The 21,712-nt window shown below is 43.0% G+C and overlaps 1 protein-coding gene across 1 annotated transcript in view; it reads left to right on the top strand.

Moving 5' to 3' along the window:
- ERCC3 (ERCC excision repair 3, TFIIH core complex helicase subunit) overlaps positions 1-21,712 on the top strand; it is a 476,680-nt gene that overhangs the window by 239,542 nt on the left and 215,426 nt on the right. Inside the window, 1 exon segment of the mRNA XM_044078239.1 lies at positions 7,322-7,524. Coding sequence (XP_043934174.1) covers positions 7,322-7,524 — 203 coding nt within the window.

The following is a 21,712-nucleotide window of genomic DNA, read 5'->3' as shown; positions in this document are numbered from 1 at the left end:
AAAAATCAATTGGCAGAGGCACAGAAACAGGTTACGTCCCTCATTGATATGGTGGCCATTCAGCCAGTACCAGAACAGGAAAAAGGACAAGGTTTTTACTCAAGACTGTTCTTGGTACCCAGAAAGGGCAAGGCCTGGCGGCCAATACTGGATTTATCAATTTTGAACACATACCTGGACATTCCAAAATTCAAAATGCTGACTTTGCAGCAGCTTCTGCCCATGCTGGGCAAGAATGCTTGACTGGTGACATTAGACCTAAAAGAGGCATACCTGCATGTCCCAATAAGGCAGTCTTGCAGAAGATACTTCAGAATCAAGGCTGGCTTAATGCATTACCAATTCTCTACACTGCCCTTTGGCTTATCTACTTCACCCAGGGTCTTTACAAAGTGCCTGGCACCAGTAATTGCTTTTTGCAGACAAAGAAGTATACAAATATATCCTTACTTGGACGACTGTCTCATTCAAGCAGAGAACCAGGACATTCTTCTTCAACACCTAGCATTTGTGAAAAGGCTTCTAACATGCCTAGGGTACACAATAAATGAAAAGAAATCACAACTGGCACCCTCTCAAAAGATAACATTCCTGGGTGCAAGCTTGAATACAAGTGTCCAGATGGCTTACCAAATGCCAGACAAACAAAGGCAACTGACTACTTACTTCAGTCTGATGGCAACAGAAACCCAGTTATCTGCAAAACTAACTCTGCAGGCTTTGGGCTTCATGGCATCCTGCATCCTACTGATTCCATATGCAAGACTGCATATGAGGAAACTTCAATGGTACCTGAAAAGTTTATGGAATCAACATTGTCACAGTCTGGAAACAATGATTCCTCTCATCCCCTGCCTACAAGAGGAGTTTCTATGTTGGGCAAAGGAATGTCACCAAAACATGGGACTTGCCTTCACTCTACCCCCTGCCAGCCAAACCTTAACAGATGCATCAGATTATGCCTGGGGGGCCCACATGGCGGGAAGATGCATTCAGGGCATATGGACCCTAAAACAAATGCATCTGCATATCATCCAAAAAGAGATGCTAGCTGTTCAGAATGCCCTGACAGCCTTCAAGGATTTACTTCATCCAGGACAACTACTGATAAAGACTGACAACACCACGGTTTTGTGGTGTATAAACAAGCAGGATGGTACACACTCATACCCCCTTTGCAGATTAGCCATGGCACTGTGGGACACAGCTTTGACTTACCAAATACATCTTCAAGCTCAATTCCTGCCAGGAAAGCAAAATACTCTGGCAGACGATTTAAGCAGAAACCTTATGGACCCTCACGAGTGGAAACCAGATCCACAAGTCTTCAGCATGATAACAAAGAAATGGGGGAGCCCGGACATAGATCTATTTGCCACTCCTCAAAATTATCAATTGAAAAGATTCTGCACAAGGACTTATCACAGACAAGCATTTGAAAGTGGATTTTTCAGTTGGAAAAACCTATCAGTTTATGCCTTTCCTCCTGTGCCTCTTCTTCCCAAGGTCCTACTAAAAGTCAGACAAGAGAAACCAAAGATGATATTAATTGCCCCGGACTCGCCCCGCCAATACTGGTACCCAGTCCTAAGGAACTTGTCTCAATACCCAGCTTGGACCTTACCTCAAAGACCTCAACTACTGTCCAAGCAAAGCAGTCAGATCCTGCACAATCAACTCCAGACACTGAACCTGGCAGCATGGCTGATCATATAGGCAAACAAACAACACCTCTCAGTAAAGCTGTGATGGATGTCATTTTGGAAGCCAGAAGGCCTAGTACTAGAAAATCTTATGCTGATAAATGGAAGAGATTCTGTGCTTGGAATCAAGCACAAGGAACTGATACAGCAGAACCAGATATTCCTCAGATATTACAATACTTGACTGAGATGCTTGACAAAGACCCATCTTTCTCATCAATTAAAGTGCATGCCTCTGCCATTTCGGCTCATTACAATACAGAGCCACCAATCTTTTCTCATCCTTTACTAAAGCAGTATCTTAGAGGAGCCAAAAATTTAAGGCCTCCTAGAAGATCACCAATACCCGCATGGGACCTCGATTATGTGTTGGAAAAGCTCACCCTGCCTCCATTTGAACTAGCTGCTACTGCTGATATAAAGTTCTTATCATAGAAAACAGCTCTGCTACTAGCAATTACTTCAGCAAGAAGAGTCTCAGAGCTGCAGGCACTCATGTCTGTGGAGCCTTTTATCATATTTTACCCAGACAGGGTGTCTCTGAGGACAAATCCTTCATTTATGCTTAAGGTGGTTTCCAGTGTGGCTCTTAACCAAACTATTCATCTGCCAACCTTTTATCCAAATCCTCAGAACAATGGGGAGAGAATTCTGCATTCCATGGACGTACACAGACAGCTAATATTCTATTTGAGCAGGACTAAAGCTCTAAGAAAAACTGAGCAGTTACTAGTGTCATATGCTGCAGGATCAGAAGGAAAGGCTATTTCAAAGCAGACTATTTCAAAGTGGATAAGCCACTGCATTTGTTTCTGCTACTTACACCATGGCATAACTGTGCCCAAGGGCATTAGGTCTCATTCCACCAGAGCTGCAGCTACTTCAGCAGCCTTTCTCAGAGGAGTACCAACCAAAGACATTCTAGAGGCTGCTACTTGGAGTTCTGTTCACACCTTTACAAAGCATTATCATTTGCCTGTCTACTCTAAGTCCAGGTCAGACTTTGCCACTGCAGTTCTGCAGGGCGTTATAGCCGCACCTAATGCTGTTTAGCCCCAGCCTCCCATCCATAGCTTTGGGATTCTACCCAAATGTAATGACTGCAACAGTGAAACACGAAGAACATAGTACAGTTGTGTACACTTACCATAAATGTAGATGTTCAAGTGTATTCACTGTTGCAGTCCAGGTTACCCGCCCGCCATCATCCTTTTATTCTGGAGTTTCTTTCCTTATCTGTCTTCTACAATCTATGTGGTGTATTTGCTTGTAGATAGATGAAGATAAAGTTTGTATTGATGCTTGTATATGTAGTACTTATATATACGCGTATATATATATATATATATATATATATATATATATATATATATATATATATATATATGTATATATATGTATGTATATATATATGTATATATGTATATATATATGTGTATATATATATATATATATATATATAGTTTTGCTACCTTTTTGGGGGCACCTGACATCTGGGGCAAGAAAAACTAAAGAAAATGGCATCGGCTGCTTGTTTTATACCCCTGACGACCTGACGTCATGGAAGAGGAGACCGCAATAGACGCAGGACCCAAGACTTTGGAATTCAGGCCGACTGAGGGCAACCTGCCAGCAGATTACCCTAATGGTAATGACTGCAACAGTGAATACACTCGAACATCTACATTTATGGTAAGTGTACACAACTGTACTTTCTGCCCAGTCTTATCCAAACCTGAATGTCCACATGAAAGTGTTCTGCCCTAAAACATTACATTTGATGCATACTATTGATGTTCACGTACAGCTCTGTTATACCAGCAACCTTCTTTATCCAAAACTATTTTTCACATGCAAAGGATAGAAAAGGCATGTAAGCAGTGCTAATCATATTGACAGTCCAGCTGGGCTGTGTTTTTTCACAGTAAAGTTTACAGACTCCTACTGTAGAAGCAGAATGCTCACTTTGCTAGGGTGGAGGTTGTTAACTACAGCTGTTGGAAGTTGAGCTTTACACTGTTGCAGCTTGGTCGTGTGTGCACATGATGTATTTCCATATCATTGCTGCAGTATTCTTTACCATTGGGATTCCCTGCCAAGGGTAGCACAACAGATGGGAAGGAATGCTGCAACAGTAAAGAAAAGGATATCTACTGTTATGGTAAGATTTTACATAATTGTATTTTCATTAAGCAGTACAAGGTAGAAAGCTTTTCTAAGATCATGACATCCTTTGTTTTATTGGCCATGAAAGGTCCTGTGCTGTAAGGGGGGACTGCTGCAGTTTGGAGCTGTCCCATCAGTCATTCAGCTAGAGCTGTACACGGTAAGGTTGCAGTATGTACACAATGCACTCAGCATACTGTTGGAACTTTGAGACAATCCTGTTGGTAGAAGAATATCCCACCTTACGTGTTCATCTTATCACTTTGGTTGCACTTTTTTTTCCATTTCCACTAAACTTCTGTTGTATGCAGGTATATGCACATACATACACACACACACACATATAGATGTATAATATATACATGTAATATATTGAGAGAGATGCACGTGTTTTAAATGTATATAATTTGCACACACACAAGCTTAAATGTCATTATGCCGGAGCACGAAATATCAAGTGATAAGTTATAAAAAGCTTGAACATTCCAGTGTACTGTCCATTATGCAGTAGTGTAAAATGATAGAAATGCAAGGTGAAAAGCATGCATTAATTCTTAGGCCTCAGTGTTTGGCTGAAGTAAATAAGTGATTTTTTTCCCCAAAAATTTAGCATTTTTTTACTTCAGACTTGGTATACTCTTGTAGATTAGGAGGAGTTAGGGTTCGGGGGTGTTCTGCTGTAAAAAACTCTAACTTTTAATTTATCATTCTTATTGTTTGCATTGCTGGGCATGAGTTACCTGTGTCAACAGTTTCTGTCATCTTAGTTTCTGTTCTGTTCCGTTCAGTATTTTATTAGTCATGGTATTTCATTTTTTTAGTAGATATTGTGGGAACATATGAGGCAAATGTTTCTCTAAGGTCTTATTAGGAGAGTAACTAGAGATCTCTAGTAGAGCTGTGCATGAGAGAGGATCTGAGGATGGTCCACTGGGTGATGTTGATGTCTGAATTGTTTTATTTGCCAAATATTTCTAGCACTGGGAGTGAAGGGTCTCAGATTCATCCTGCCCAGGTGTTACCTCAGAGAGCCTTCTTTTGAAGCTCATTTAACATCTGTGAGCTTTCATTTCTTGTCTTTGCAGATCTTGATATTTTTTCACTGTGACAATTGTTTTAGTCAGATTAGTGCACAAACATTAAGTGGTAGTCTATATTTTTATATATTTGTTTGATTTTTGATGACCAGGTTGGTGGGCTGAGGTCCATGATGCATGTTAAAAAATTAACAAGGAAATTTAAGAAAAGATAATTAAATAAAATAAATGAAAAGACTTGGTGATACAACAGTTAATTAAAATACTATTTGGTAAGCATACATACTAATTATAACTGAGTCTGTTACAAATTGGAATTAAGAGGTGTAACATCTTACAAGCTAGTAGACTTAGTAGCTAAATAGATTCTATGTCCATTGACAGGTACTGAATTGCAGTTGTCTGTTTTCTGATTACTGGTACATAATATGACTATGACGTGGACTATGTTTGCAGATGACATTGTGATCTGTAGTGAGAGTAGGGAACAGGTGGAGGAGACCCTGGAGAGATGGAGATATGCTCTAGAGAGAAGAGGAATGAAGGTCTGCAGGACTAAGACAGAATATATGTGTGTGAATGAGAGAGAGGATAGAGGAATGGTGAGGGTGTAAGGAGTAGAGGTGGCGAAGGTGGATGAGTTTAAATACTTGGGGTCAATAGTTCAGAGTAATGGTGAGTGTAGAAGAGAGGTAAAGAAGAGAGTACAGGCAGGGTGGAGAGGGTAGAGAAGAGTGTCAGGAGTGATTTGTGACAGACGAGTACCAGTAAGAGTGAAAGGGAAAGTCTACAAGAGGGTAGTGAGACCAGCTATGTTATATGGGTTGGAGACAGTGGCATTGACAAAAAGGCAGGAGTTAGAGCTGGATGTGGCAGAGTTAAAGATGTTAAGATTTGCACTGGGTGTGATGAGGGTGGACAGGATTAGGAATAAGTATATTGGAGGATCAGCCCAGGTTGGAAGGTTTGGAGATAAAGCCAGAGAGGCAAGATTATGTTGGTTTGGACATGTGCTGAGGTGGGATGCTGAGTATATTTGGAAAAAGATGCTAAGGACGAAGCTACCAGGTAACGGGAAAAGAGGAAGGCATACGATAAGGTTTATGGATGTGGTGAGAGAGGACATGCAGGTGGTTGGTTTGACAGAGCAAGATGCAGAGGACAAGAAGAAATGGAAACAGATGATCCGCTGTGGCATCCCCTAACGGGAACAGCACTTTATTCTTTCTCTGTCTCTGTCATATTTGTTACAGACAACTGTGTAGATTTGTAAGAGTTCAACAGTTTACTCATTATAGCTGATTTAGAAAGTTCCTCTTTTACAAATGAAAAAACTTGTCAAACAGTCTGAGTTAGTAAATGAAAGTTGTATTTACTTCATTTCTTTTTACAACAGGAGTCGAAAATATAATAAATGGTTTGGAGACTTTGATCCCCCCCCACACACACACACACCTCTGTTATTAACTCCAAGGGTTAAAAGTCAGGAAAGTGGAAATCACTGAAATGCAATCACTGACTCTCACTTGTCTGACACAAGGCTTTCAGTGTCATACTTTGAACAGCTTGCAGTGAGACAAAAAATGTCAACTTGTCTTATGATTCCAAACATGTTTATAGCCAGTGTGCACTGTAATTCAAATGACTTCATATTTGACAACTGCATCAGTTTTAAGTAAGGTGTATAATGAGCTTATTGGAACCTCTTTATTGCCTGCATAATCAAATGGCATATAAGTCACCACAGAGCAGTGTACTTTTTTTCCTGTTGGGTTTTCCAGACACTAAGATTGTTTTTGAAGCAGTAAACTTATGGGATGCCCTGCAAACTTAGCTTCTGGGATTTGTGACTGTACTGTGGTTTTACATTTTTTTTTGGCTGCCCACTCTTGACTGTCAGGCCCTACCCCTTTGTTTGCTTATAGATCCATTTTTCCCCTCTTGAGTGAGAGTCCCTTGGTCTGGTCATTTCTATTAGGGTGAGAGTTGGACAGTAGTAGCACTGCATTAGTCATGATGAATTAGGGTTGTTCTGTTTGAGCCCCTACTTGTCCCCATGTCAGACTGTTTTCTTTTAGAACATGTAGTGGGGTTTAGCAGTAGACTGTCATTCACTTCTGTTGGAGACATAAGTCATTAGGACCTCCCTCTTACTGGACAAGGCAGTTCGGGTAAATTTCTCTGGTCTCCCATGCCGTAGACATATGCTCTGCTTCTCAAAAAGAGGTGAATAGGCTAAGCGTTGTCATTCCTTACTTCCACTTTTACCAACTCCTGCAAATGCCCAAGTCGCTAATTGAACTGCGGTTGCCCGGGTCATAGATCAAGATTTATAAATGTATGTCAGTTGTGCTGACTTTCTGCATTATTGATATTGTCTATATACCTATTACACATTCTTTTTTTGTATCTTAGGTCTGGTGTCCTATGACTCCTGAATTTTACAGAGAATATGTGGCAATCAAAACAAAGAAAAGGATTCTTCTGTATACCATGAATTCCAACAAATTCCGAGCTTGCCAGTTCCTTATTAAGTTCCATGAGCGGAGAAGTGACAAGATCATTGTTTTTGCAGATAATGTGTTTGCACTGAAAGAATACGCTATCAAGCTGAACAAGTAAGTACTGAGAACAGGTCACACTCAAATTGAGGATTCTTGTACCATGATTTGAAAGTTTGTTTTTTTTTTTTTTTCCAAAGTTAGCTCCTGAAGCTTTTATTCAAGTCATTAACCCACCCCTGAGTCAGCATTCCATATTCCACAAATGAAGTTAAAGTCTGCCCCAAGCATCACCTGCTTCATACAAGGAGCAGTGTTTCACTTGCTTCTTGCACAAGTTAGTGTTTTTGTCTTGGTCTGTATGACACGATACAGTAGAGCCATTTCTGGTGGTTATTGGCTATGTGTGAGGTTGTGGGTGTATTTGTCGCATACGTGATACTATTGCCCATGTAGGCATTATCAGCAGGCTTGGAAACATGAATATAAATCCATATCTTGTGCACTGGGTAGAAAACTGGTTGTCTGACAGAACCCATATAGTTAGAGATGCTGGTGCTATTTCTGAAAGTGAAAATACTGTGAGCGGTGCCTCATAGGGATTCGTGCTGGGGCCCTTTCTGTTCAGCATTTACTTTTCCAGTCTTCAAGCCACTATCCTTGGCCTGTGGTTATCTAACTTTACAGATGAGTGCAAACTGGATTGCTGTATTCATTCATCCATTCACAAACAATTGCTTCAGCAAGGGTTAGACTATGCCAGTAATTGGTGCAAGGCAATGGTATCATCCTAAATGCAAAAATAAGTATATCGTTTATCTATTTATACATATATATATATATATATATATATATATATATATATATATATATATATATAGTGGATATAAAAAGTTTATGCCAGGTTTTTGTGATATAAAAAAATGAGACCACAATAAATAATTTCAAAACGTTTCCCACCTTTAATGTGACCTATAAACCTGTACAATTCAATTGAAAAGCAAACAAATTTGTTAGGGGAAAAAAATATGAAAAATAAAAAACGTACAATAAGCTGGTTGCTTATGTGTGCACGCCCTTAAAAAAGAAGTTATGTACTCACCATAACATTCCATCTGAGTAGTTGTACTTCATTTGTCTTCAACCTGTGTGAATAAGGATCCGTATCGGATTCGAGCCGGCAAATATTACTAGCATCAGCTCCGAGCTCCAGACTCCTCCCTTTACCCATAATACACCTACACTGCCTTCCATCCCCAGATCGAGTTTGCACTTGTACTGAGAACCTGACCTGATAATATACTTGTGACCTGCACTGCAGCCCATAGGCTGATCATGTGCCAAGGTCCAGGGGAAGGAGGGAGGGGCGGTTGAAGACAAATGAAGTACAACTACTCAGATGGAAGGTTATGGTGAGTACATAACTTCTTTATCTGAAGTAGTTTACTTCATTTGGTATTCAACCTGTGGGACAGAGTCCCCAGCTACTAAACTCCTGGGAGGCCCTCATGGAAGGATATTCCGGAACACCATGGAACCAAAGGATGCTCTCCTTCTGGAAGTCAAATCCAATTTGTAATCAGAAATAAATGTATGAGATGAAGACCAAGTAGCTGCAGAACAAATGTCATCCAAAGACACTCTAGACCAAAAAGCTGCAGACATAGCCATGGACCTAATGGAATGAGCTTTTACCTGACCTGGAGGAGACATGCCTCTGTCCTTATAGACCTGCAGGATGCATGAAGAAATCCATTTAGCTATAGTGACCTTGGAGATAGGTTTCCCTAAAAAGGGTTTACTGTAAAGGGTTTACTGAAGGAAACAATTGATCAGATTTACGGCAATTTTTTGTCCTGTGTTATTAAAATTGTAACTGTCTATGAACATCCAACATGTGTAGTTTGTATTCCATCTTGTTCGTAAAATTGGGAAAGAACACAGGCAAATTTATAGTCTGATTGATATTGACTGGTGATGCCACCTTAGGATGAAAGATGGATTGGTTCGAAGGGAAACTGAAAAATCATATACGAAAGTTTGATGGACAAGGCCTGTAATTCCGAAATCCTTCTAGCAGAGGTGATAGCTACCAGAAAAGCTGTTTTCCACAACAAAAATTTAGATCTGCAGGTGCGGCAGGCTCGAAAGGCAGAGCGACCAGAGCTTGGAGAACCATAATAAGGTCCCAGGGGGGGAACAGGATCTTTGACCGGGGGGCATAGCAAAAAAGTGCCTTTGATAAAGGCTTTACACAGTCTGGAAGATGCTAAGGATGCAGAATTTTCGCCCACAAAAAAATGGGAAATGGCAGCCAACTGAACTTTAACAGTAGAAGAACTAGCTCCGTGCTGGAAAATATCGGCTAGAAAATCAAGAATAGCGGAAATAGGAGCCGTGAAAGGGTCTAAACTCCTCTGAGAGGCCCAGAAAGAAAAACGTTTCCACTTGCTGCGATAAACCTTCCTGGTCGAAGACTTATGAGCAGCTACCCAAATAGATCTGACTGAGGAAGACAGTCCGTGAGTCCTAGCAATTACAGGAACTGAAGCAGCCAAGCCGTGAGCTTCAGGCTGTCCACACTCAGAACCAGGTACCCCAAAAAACAACTGCCGGACCAATTCTCAGGTAACCACTTATATGCTTTCCTACCACATACAAAGTAACAATCTTCTACTTTGGTAGTAACTTTACTATGCCCTGGCTCTGCATGAAACATTTTTTTGTCTATCATAGACAGTTGTTTATAAAGGTCAGCATTATGTCTTACTTCATCAGTTGTCCTATGCATCAGTTAAACAAATGAATCATAGCTCGTGTTGCAATAGGATCCTGTGTTATCAGTCTTATTGTAGCATCTATAGGGAACAGTCACATTACAATTGCTCCAACCCACCTGAACTGTATCATTTTTGTAAAAACACACAGTCCCCTTCTGTCGAACAGACAAGTGCAATGCTACTTTATCTTGTGGTGTGACATCTGATGTATCATAAATTAAGTTTTCCCAGGTCTTGTTGGCTCCTAGGGGAACTGAAGTTAATAGCAACCCCCCATATGCTGTTGGCAAAGCTGTGCAAATCCAGCAATTCAAAACATTGAAGGTCTCAGCATACACATATTTGATTGCCTGGTAAGTGTTAAAGTTTGGATGCCACTCTGCGTACAGCTCTGCACGCTTGTTTAGTCCAGTTTGTGTGGCTGAGAAAAGAAATGGCCACAGCAAAAAGATTATTGTCATTAGTACAGTCAACAGGATGGTTATGCGATACTTTTGAGGAAACGGTTGTTCTGCATTTCTGTTTTCTCCGACTCTTCCAAGTAGGTGTGTTTGGATCTTACTGAATTCTGTCATCTTGGACACGTGCTCTTACTCTCTGCCCTAATAGGACCTTCAGCACCGATGGTTTCTTCACTGGGGTTGAGACGGATCAGTCCTATTGATCTGACCCCCCTTTGTAGCCAGACTTTGTGCTGAGGGCCCCGATGGAGAGGTAAGATTTTTGTCCAGTTCAAAGTTCTTAACAGGTTTGCAGTGCGTCAGGTGGATCCACGAAGCTCGTTCTGCTATCTTGACTGCAGTGGGTGTTGAAAGAAGCACCTGGTAGGGACCTTCCCACCTCTGCTATGACCAATTCTTCTTCTTGACAACTTTTATCCACACCCAGTCCCCGGGTGTCACTGCCACTTCTGATGTCTCGGTTTGTTTTCTATCTGAAACAGAATTTAACTGCAGCAAACGTTTAGAATTCAATAACTTTCTCATATATTCAGCTAGAGTGTAAAATCAGCTTACTGGTCTGATGACATGAGAAGTTTCCACTGGGGTGTGTAGTAAGCCCTTCCAAATAATTTTTCAAAAGGAGTCAATCCTTTTTCTGTAGGAACAGTTCTCATGCTCAACAGTGCCAGGGGCAAATAGTACAACCATTTTTTTCCTGTTTCAGCTATTAATTTTCTCAATTTGTTTTTTAATATACCGTTATGCCTTTCAAGTAGCCCTGCCGATTGTGGATGGTATGCACAAAGATTAAATACCAAAATGCTTACTTAACTGCTGTATGGTTTGATTTACAAAGTGTGTACCATTGTCACTGTAGATCCTTTCCGGAATACCAAACCTAGGAATGATTTCCTTGACAAGTACTTTTGCCACCGTAGCTGCATCTGGATGTTTTGTTGGAAAGGTTTCCACCCATCTGGAAAACATCTCCAATATCAAGACAATACTTCTTATTTTCACATTTGTTCAGTTCTATGAAATCCATACAGATAGTGTGAAACTGATATGGTGGTGCAGGGAAACTCCCTTGCTTGGGCTTTATCGCCCCCTGTGCATGATGTTTGTTACAAATCTGACACGTCAAACAAAATTTTTTAGAGTAGCTTGTAAATCCATACGTTGTGAACACCTGACACTGCCCATGGCTCAACAAAGCTGCATATCGAAACAAATTAGATGGTAGTATCGGTTTCCCTTCTCTAGAGATGTACAGCCCCTTTTCGAGAATTGCTCCTCGTTTTACCCATCGTTGTTTTTCAGCTTGTGTAGTGAGTGTCTGCATTGTTTTTAACACATCTAAATCTAAAATCTCAGAGGGTTGTAATTCCTCATTTAAAAGAAATACTTCTGTGGCTGCTTGTTTTGCAGCTGCATCAGCTCTCGCATTACCTTTCGAAATCCTATCTTGTTGCTTGGTGTGAGCTGTGCATTTACAGATTGCTACTTTCTGAGGTAACTGAATAGATTCTAAAAGATCTAAAATAAACTGTGCATGATTGATAGGTTTGCCAGTAGATGTTGTCATTCTCTGTTTTTTCCACTTTTGTGCAAAAACATGTACAGTAGAAAAAGCGTACTGGCTATCAGTAAAAATGTTTACACATTTACCCTTTGCTAAGGTACATGCCCGTGTCAGGGCGATCAATTCTGCTGCCTGTGCAGATAAGTTTTGTGGTAAAGGTTTTGCTTCTATAATCTCAGTATCAGAAACTACTGCATATCCTACTAGGTTCTGTCCTGCAGGACCCCTTTTGCACGAGCCATCCACGTAGTATGTCACCTCGGCATCATCCAAGGAGACATCCATGATATCTTTTCTAGGTAGTGTCTTTTGCTCAATTACCTGCAGGCATCGGTGTGGTGTGCCATCTGCAGGGGTCGGGAGCAGAGTAGAAGGGTTTAAAGTCGTGCAGCATTCAGTTGTCATATGAGGTTGGCTCAACAATATAGTCCTACAGGAAAGATGCCTAGCAGGGGAAAGATATGCTACCTTTTCTTGTAGTAAAATAATCGTGACTGCATGAGGTACTCTCAAAGTGAGAGGGTGGAACAAAACTACTGAGGCCGAAGCCTGTACTGCCATTGCAGCTGCAACTACTGCTTGTACACAGTGGGGTGAAGACCGTGCCACTGGGTCTAGTTGTGATGAATAGTTAGCAATGGGGCGTTGCTTATCCCCATGCTGCTGTGTTAGTACTGATGTCATGTAACCCTGCTTACAATCTACAGTTTGGAAAAAACGTTTATGGTAGTTCGGCAATCCCAGAACTAATGAGGACGCTATTAACTGCTTCAGTTTGCAGAAAGCAGATTCTGCTTCTGGTGTCCATTGTAACAAATCCTGCGCTGCCATAGGCTTCTTATATATAAGGTCAGTCAGAGGTGCAGATTCCAAAGCATAGCTTGGAATCCAGCTCCGGCAAAAATTAGTTGTACCCAGGAAGGACATCATTTCCTTCTTGGTAGTGGGTTTTGGTGTTTGCAAAATTGCTATTTTTCTGTGCTCGTCTAATGTTCTACCTTCCTTGGATATTACATATCCCAGGTATTTGACTTGTTTTTTCCAAAGCTGCAGTTTACTTTTATTTACCTTATGTCCTTCAGTGGCTAAAAATCGTAGAAGTGCTATGGTATCTTCTCTACAATCCTGCTGGGTGGGGGCTGCCAGCAAGATGTCATCAACATAAAGTAAAATCTGACTGCCTCTTGGTGGGGTGAATCCCGCCAAGTTGCTTGCCATTTCTTGTGAGAATATCATTGGACTTTCACAATATCCCTGTGGTAGTCACGTATATGTATACCTTTTCCCCTGAAATGTGAATGCAAACCAATACTGGCTGTCAGGGTGTATTGGTATCGAAAAGAACGCATTGCTGATGTCTACCACAGAAAAATACTTCTGTTGAGGTTTTAAATCATTCAGCGGGGTGTGTGGGTCTGGCACCGTGGGTGCCCTTGGTATTACTGCATCATTCACAGCTTGTAAATCTTGGACCATACACCATTCTCCATTTGCTTTTTTGACTGGAAATAAGGGTGTGTTACATGGTGAATCGGGAGATTCTACTAGTATCCCTCCTTTAAGTAAGGCTGTAATAGGCTTTATTCCTGCCTCTGCATCTTTTCTTAAGGGATACTGTCTTTCTTGTGGTCTGAATGCTGACTTTGGCATGATAGTAACTGGTCCCGCTGTACGAATGAGTCCTACATCTGATTTTCCTGTTGACCAGAGGGTCTCTGGTATATTTCATAAGGCATTTTCTTCGTCCTCTAACAGGAGTGTCAATCAGCTGTCCTCGCTAGACTGCAAGTGCAGAGCTGGGTTGGTCTGAGTTATCCATTTCAACTTCTGTATTTGTATTCCCTGTTCTGACAGTTCTAGTTCTGTCTGTTTCTCCCACCTCGTGACTTTTTCTCCTAGGTCTGCCCATTCTATATTTCTGTTTTTGGTTAAGCTAACATGTGGTAATCAATTGGATTTATAAAGTGCAAAGAACTCCTGGGGCAATGAACAGCTAACTACACTGTTCCCTTCTGTGTCCCAGTATAGGTTACGCAATATCAATCTGTTTGCATGATTCTTAAACAATTCTTGCTCATATTCCTTATCAGGTCCTGGTGTGTTACAATAATAGAGGGTACAGTGCAACAGTTGTTGCTTATCAATGTCAAGGGAGAACAGTTGTTGCTTATCAATGTCAAGGGAGGGGAATTTGCTGACGGCTACATTCATTAACTCTTCGGTTACAGTCCCTGGACCAGTTGTAACCAAGTCCTGGCTGTACCAATAAAACATTTCACCCTCCGATTGCACTGCAAATGTATCAATTTGTCGCTGTACTTCCATACCCTGCATGGTTGGGACTACTGCTATACCAAATAGCTGTATGAGGTCTCTGCCCAAGAGGTTTACTGGGCATTTTGCAGAAACAACAATTTTGCTTTTTTGTGTCAATCCTGAAACTGGATCAGTTATTGCAATGTTACGGGAGAGAGGCTCCCGATACAGCTGTCCATTAGCTGCTTTGACTAGTATGTAATCAGGTGTCTCTGTGTTTTCTGGCAGTTTGGAGGGATGTATCAGGGTTCGTGATGCCCCTGAGTCGCACAAGAATTTGACTTCCCTTCCTTCTACCAAGAGTGTAACTTCTGGTTTCATGTCTGCTAAATAGAGCTCCAAGCTCAATAAAGCTAGGTCTAATATTTCATTTTCTTCATTGTCACTAACTTCCTGCACTTCCTCTACCCCCCCTATCACATTCTCATTTATCCCTTCTTCGCTAGCCCCTTCTAGTGATTCCTGACTACCATATAGTCAGTCCTCACCCTCCTTATCTTCCGTTGTTGCCTTCTTATTTTTCCTGCAATCCTTTGCCAAGTGTCCCTTTTTACCGCATTTAAAACATTCACCCCTTTTCTTTCACCCTTCAAAGTCCTTTGATCGTTGATCAGATTGTTTGTTTCCCTGTGCATTTTTCTTGCCCTTTTTTCCCAGACTGTACTACGTAAACTTCTGCTCCATCTTCTACAAAAACTACTTGAGCTTTCTTTTTCTTTTTGCTACTAAAATGCCTTTCGGCATGCCTAGCATATTCAAGTAATGATTGTAATCTGCTTGTACGATGATCTACCATGTGCTTTGTAATAAAACTGCTTATAGGTGCAATACTGCCCTTTAAAAATGCATTCTTTAACTGCTGTTCATATGGGGAATCTTGTGTTTGATCTTCAGGAACCTGCATTCCACAGTGGTTATTAAAACACTTTAATAGTCTGGCATAATACCAATCAATAGTTTCACCTTCTTGTTGGATGCATTGATTAATTCAAGTCCAGTCTGCCCTAGGTTTCCATTTTTCAGAGATGCGGTCTGTAAGACCTTTTACTCTGGTGTCTAATTCTGTGCTGCTATGTGGGAGGGGTCTTTGTGCAGCGTCACAGGGATTCCAGTTCCCACTAATCATATACCAAACTTGCCCTACAATCTGTCTAACTACTTTTTCTATTTCTTCTCCGTTTAGGTTATAACTCAGCCTCATTCCTTGTAAATCTTCTGAGAATTTTCTGAAATTAACCTTTGGATGGGGAATTCCCTCAGTGGCTTTCCGGATGTCTTCCGGAGTCCAAGGTCTATACACTAAAATAGTTGGGTCCTGATTGTCCTGACCTACCTGAGGGTTGGGTACTTCTATAAGTGGGCATATTTCTTCTTCTTCACTTATAGATCGTGAATTTTTAACCATTTGCCATAACTCGATGCCTTCATTTGAGTTACCTGCCTTTGTTCGAGACCTGGTCTCGATGGGATCTCTAATAAACGGTTTTATTTTCATATTGCCTCTTTCTTCAGTGACCACAGGATATCGTGGGGGTGGACTAACCTGTTCACTTGCTTCATATTCCGGTAAGGGAGGCGGAGGTGCTGATGCTATTACTAAGTTATTGTCCTCCTCATCTAAAAACATTGCTTTTGAATTCTTGTTCTTTTGTTCCCTACGGTTTACTTCCTCAATCCACCTGTGTGCCTGAGGAATCCCTAATTTACGTTGCTTTTTTACCTGACCTTTGGAATCGGTTTTGAGCTGTTTGATAAGCGAGGATTTTTCTAATTTTCCATCAAATTCATACTTATTAACCCATTTTGAATAATATTTAATATTGTCGGCGCACTGCGACTGCATGTATTTTGCGTCTTCTGTTAACGGCGGATTTTGGGGTCTTTTTGTGCAATTATTACCCATTTTGTTCTACCCTTTGATTGTTACGTAACTTTTCTTAATTTCTTAATGTGGTACCACAGATTTTGTTATAGTCTCTTCAGAATGACTGCCTACTTATTCTGTTTCTCCTGATCTGTGACAAGACAGTAATCTTTTTTGTCCCTGACTTGTAAGAAAAATACAGTCTGACAAAAACAATACACAACTAGTCCCTGATCTAAAACAGAAAACAGAAAAAAAGTAGATTCACCTTACCTGAGCCCACGTGATTGATCACCAATTCGCGGAGACCCATCCTTCAAGTCACAGATCAGAAAGTGGCTGGCCTCTTTTGAACGACAATTCAGTCGGAGGGCTTTTCAGATAAGAAGAACCGATTTGGTTTCTTCCCCGTATGGTTTCAACCACCTTGGCCCGTCTGATCCAAGGTGAAGAGAGGGTTCCGGTCCGAAGGACCAATCTGTCAAAGGAAAAAACTTCAAAGACCAATTCACGTTAGGTTCAAGCAAGGCACCCTTTATTACTTGCAGCAAGGAGACAAAGCATGTAGGCACAAGGTTTGTCTGAATGATTGACTAGTAGGTTATACTTATACAGTTCTCTTCCTGTCACATAGAAAATGTTACATTCTATTGCTGACGTAGTTAGACACAGCTTTCTGTATGTTCTACAGAAATATTGTTAGACTTATTGCTGACCAAGTTAAAATATCTGTCATTCTGTAAAACATTTTGAGAAAAACAACCTGGCCTTGGGTTTATGTCAGTCCATTTCAGCATTTAATTTCTTCTATTGAACTGTTCTAATACATGTATTACATTTTACCTAGATTCAAGGTATATTTCTAGCTTTAGTACAAGTAATGCTGACTACGGTTTAAACTTTCAAGCATCTATTGTTTTCTTTATCAATAGCTTCTAACAGCTGCAAGTTTTCTCATGGCATAAGCAGAAATGAATATCCCTTTGTTAATTTTCATGATTCTAGCAGAAATGAATTACTTATTATTATTTTCATGACAGCAGAAATAGAATGCTTCTTGTTTTCTAATGGCTGTGCAGATTCATGCAGTGTGAACAGAATAAATGTATTAACCCTTTTAAATCTCGAATGCATTAAGCATGTATATAACTATTACTTATTACATATTTTTCTAACAGAAACCATACCTGGCGAGGCCAGAATGGGGCAATGAGGATCACCTTGCTCCCCAGTCGACAAGCTTTCTGCAGTAACCTCAGAATGAGAGGTACTGGTGGGTAAGCATACAGAAGTCAGGGAGGCCAAGCATGAACTACAGCGTCTCTGGGGGACTCCCCAGGCAGGGGGTTCAGAGCGAATCACTTGCTGCACTTTGCGTTGGAAGGAGATGCGACAAGATCGCAGCAAGGTTGACTCCCACTTGCTGAAGATCTACTCATAAGGCATCAGAATGGTCCGACTTAGCCTGTCCGCTAGGATGTTGGACCGTTCCGGAATGTGCATTGCGATGAGAAAGTGACCAATGGAGATCGCCCATTCCCACATTCTCATGACCTCGCAACAAAGGGGGTAAGATCTGGTCCCTCCGTGTTTGTTGATATACCAGACTACTAACATGTTGTCTGACTGAATGGCAATTGTCCCCAGAGGAAGAAAGGCAAGAAGTGCCTGCAGCGCTAGAAGGACCGCCCTCATCTCTAGGACATTGATATGCAAGCTGGTCTCTATGGGGGAACCACAGGCCTTGGACTGTCCTGCCCGAACAATGCCCCCCCACCCCCACCCGAGTTGGGAGGCATCCGTGGTCACTGTGATTTGGGCTGGGGCTTGAACAAAGGGTCGTCCCTCCAAAATGTCTGGAGAACTCATCCACCATACGAGGAACGACCGACACACTCAACGTAGATGGATAGGATAAGTCAATGGCAATTCCAACAGGGACCATTGAACCGCTAGAGTCCACTGAAGAATCCGCATGTGTAGCCGAGCACACGGAAGAAGAGTTATGGTCACCGCCATTGAGCCTAGCGCCCTCAACACTGATTTCCACTATTGGGAGGTGAGAACGGTAGATCAGGGAGACATGCATCCTGAGGTTTTGAACTCTCTCCAAGATCAGGAATATTTTGCACTGAAGAGTATCTATCCTGGCCCCAATATAGTCTATCACCTGTACAGGATCTAGGAGAGATTTGGATGCATTAATTGTGATGCCCAAACTCAGGGCAAGTGTCATAAAGTAATTTGTGGTTAACAAAGTAGACGCCTGGTGGAAGCAGTGAGGAGTCAGTCGTCCAAGTACGGATAGACCTGAATCCCCTGAAGCCTCATGTGAGCCGCTACAACCGCCATCACTTTGGTAAACACTCTGGGGGCTGTGGTGAGACCAAAGGGTAGGGCTCGAAATTGATAATGATTGGCTCCTAGCTGGAAGCGGAGGAACCTCCTGGAGCTTCTGTGCGTTTTTATGTGGTAGGCATCCTGGACGGCTAACGAGCACATCCAGTCGCTCTCTTGCAGGTACGGCATGATGGGCTGTAGTGTGACCATCCAGAACTTCTCTTTGGCAACAGACAGGTTCAGTGTAAAGAGGTCCAGAATGACCTTAAGTCCCCCATTTTCTTTGGCACCCAAAAGAATCTGGAGTAGATGCCCGATCTGGACTGATCTGGGGGGACGGTTTCAATGGGCCATATTACTAGCAGCTTGGAAATTTCCTGGGCTGCCATCTCCCTTTGCGTGGAACGTCCGGGAGGTGTCTGGGAGATATGGGCTAACCCACGAAGGGGATAGAATATCCTCTGGATATGATTTGAAGCACCCAGGGGTCCGTTGTTGTTGGACTCCCATGCCGGTGGGTGCAAGGACAGTTGTCCCCCAACTGCCTCCAGAGTAGAGCAGTCGGGCAGTCCCTCTGGGTTGCTGCCCGGGTCTGTCCGAGAACGGTTCTTGAGACCCAAAGTTCCGCAGACCCCTTCTGCCTCTGGACCAGCGTCCATTCTGTCCCCCTGTGCCTCTAGGGGAAGAAGAGCCCTGAGTAGCCCGGGAAAACTGAGACATCTTCTTTTGCCCTCTCTGGTTCTGGGAAAAAGACCTTTGAGGGTTAGAGAAGCAGATTCCAACGGCAGAAAGTGTCTTTCTGTCCTTCTCACTCTGGACTAGTGTCTCCTTGACAGTCTTACTGAAGAGTGTAGAGCCGTCATAAGGGGCATTGGCAAAAGATGTCTTAAAGGGTTCGGAACATTGATACAACCTAAGCCAGGCGTTACGCCTCAGGGACACGCAGGACCCAGCTTCCCTAGCCACTCCTTCCATAGCATGGGAGAGGAATCGCATGGACGTGTTTGATACCGCTTTTAGAGTAGCCATTTTCACGGAGAACAAAGCCTTGTCTTCCTGCAACATGGACTTGGGGGGTGGGGGGGACTTCTCCAGCTCCTTTACTAGGTCACAATGGAGTCTAGTGACATGGGTCAAGTAATTCAGTGCCCTGATCAAAAAGGTAGCTGGAGCATACACACGCTTCCCTAGGCAGGCTATCATCCGTGACTCCCAGTCAGGAGGGTGGACCAAGGAATTCTCCTGAGCAAGTTCCTCCTTAGTGGCTGCTTCTACCACCATGGCATCCACAGGGGAGCTCTTATTCCAGGATGGCCTGTCAATGGGGGGGGCTTAAAATTTTATCGGGTCGCTTGGGGATAGGCTCCATGGTGCCTGGTTCCTTCCACTCCCGTGAGGTGATCAAATCCACTAAAGGATCCGTGGGTGGGGACACCCAGGAAGTAGATGGACCCGTGCCAAAAGCCTCCAGGAACACAGACTCATCAGAAAAGGGCTTGGGGGCAGACCAAACTCCCCACTGGTGCAGGATATCCATGACGTCTCTAAAGGAGACATCCTGGGGAGGTGATCTTGGGGAACCCTCTCCATCATCTAAATCTGTGTCCTTGGTGAGGGGCTCGGGGGAGTCTAAGTGCCTCCTCTTGCACGTATGCTTGCGAGGCACATCCCCAGTGGGGCTCTCCTGGGAGCACTCGCAAGCCATCTGTTCGTCGGGGGGAACTGTCTTGGGCTGTTCAAGCGCAGGCTGTCCCTTTGGTAAGACAATGGGAACTGTAGACAAAGCCGAGGGGGTCTGGGAGGCATCCAAGGTGGAGGTCAGGGGTCTCGATCCGACAGAGAGGACCCTTTCTACCACATCAAATGCTGGAGAGCAGACCTCCTGGGAGACTAATAAGGAGGCCGGTCTCCCCAGATCCGATGCGAGAATCTGAGCTGGTCCTGAAGTGGACGGAGCTCTGAGGGAGGGGACCTCTCCCGACAAAGTTGGAGCCGATGGAAAAGGTTCCACTCCCTCGGATCCGACACTCAAGCTCCATCTCTGAGAGCGGCTCGGATCCAAACTGGTCAGATCCAAAACGCACCAGGCAGCTGTTGGCATCGAGGAAACAAGTACCATCGGTGCTGATCACCTGACCAAGGCCAACCTCGGTTCCGAGAACTCCGAAGCTGAAGGTCAGATCGGGGAAGGAGAAATGGGTTGAAAGAAAGGAAGCGAGCTCCCCCCTCTACAGGGAGAGGAGACTGGCAAGACCCCCATCTGGATCTGTGTACGGATAAAGCGCGTCATCATCTTATCCAGATCCATATCCGATAAGGAGTGGGTTGACCGTGACGAGGCCAAGGACTCCGACCTGGCGGGTCGTGGAACCGAGACCCGAGAGACTGGATGTGCTTCCTCCGGCTCTGGGAAGAACCTCGGAGACTGGATCTGAGGGGAGTCACAAATCCATGTTGACTTGCTCGGAGAAGCGAGGTCCGGGGACCTCTTCCTCTTTTCCTTCATCTTCAACTCTCTCTCTCCCTTTCTCTACCTCTCCTCTGCTACCACAGCCTTAGATGCAGGAGTTTGAGCCCCAACCTGGGAGGGAGCAGAGGCCAGAGGAAGAGAAGAGGGAGAAGGCAGTCACAGCAGCCGCTGTGACTAAAACCGAAGATGAGGAAAGAGGGTCGGCAGAAGGGAAGAAGACCTTTGAAGGCCAACTTGGCCTTCCTATCCTTTAAAGCTCGGGGGTTGAACCCCACACAAATGGAGCAATCCACACTAAGGTGGGTCACACCCAAGTACAACACACACAGAGTGTGGCCATCTGCTGGGGAGAGCTTATGGCCACACTGTATGCAGCACTTAAAGACAAACTTTTCAGCCATCCTGAGAGAGAAAGAAAGCCTTAAAAAAAGACAGGCAAAAAACTTTCTTAACTCAAACACACACACACACCCACTCACCATGCTAGTCTATAGACAACACTGGGGGGGG

This window comes from Protopterus annectens, chromosome 7.part0 (assembly GCF_019279795.1).
Source record: "Protopterus annectens isolate FY-2018-M chromosome 7.part0, PAN1.0, whole genome shotgun sequence".
NCBI classification, from domain to species: Eukaryota; Metazoa; Chordata; order Ceratodontiformes; family Protopteridae; genus Protopterus; species Protopterus annectens.
Note: the sequence above shows the minus strand (reverse complement) of the source record. Positions and strands in the feature narration are given on the sequence as shown.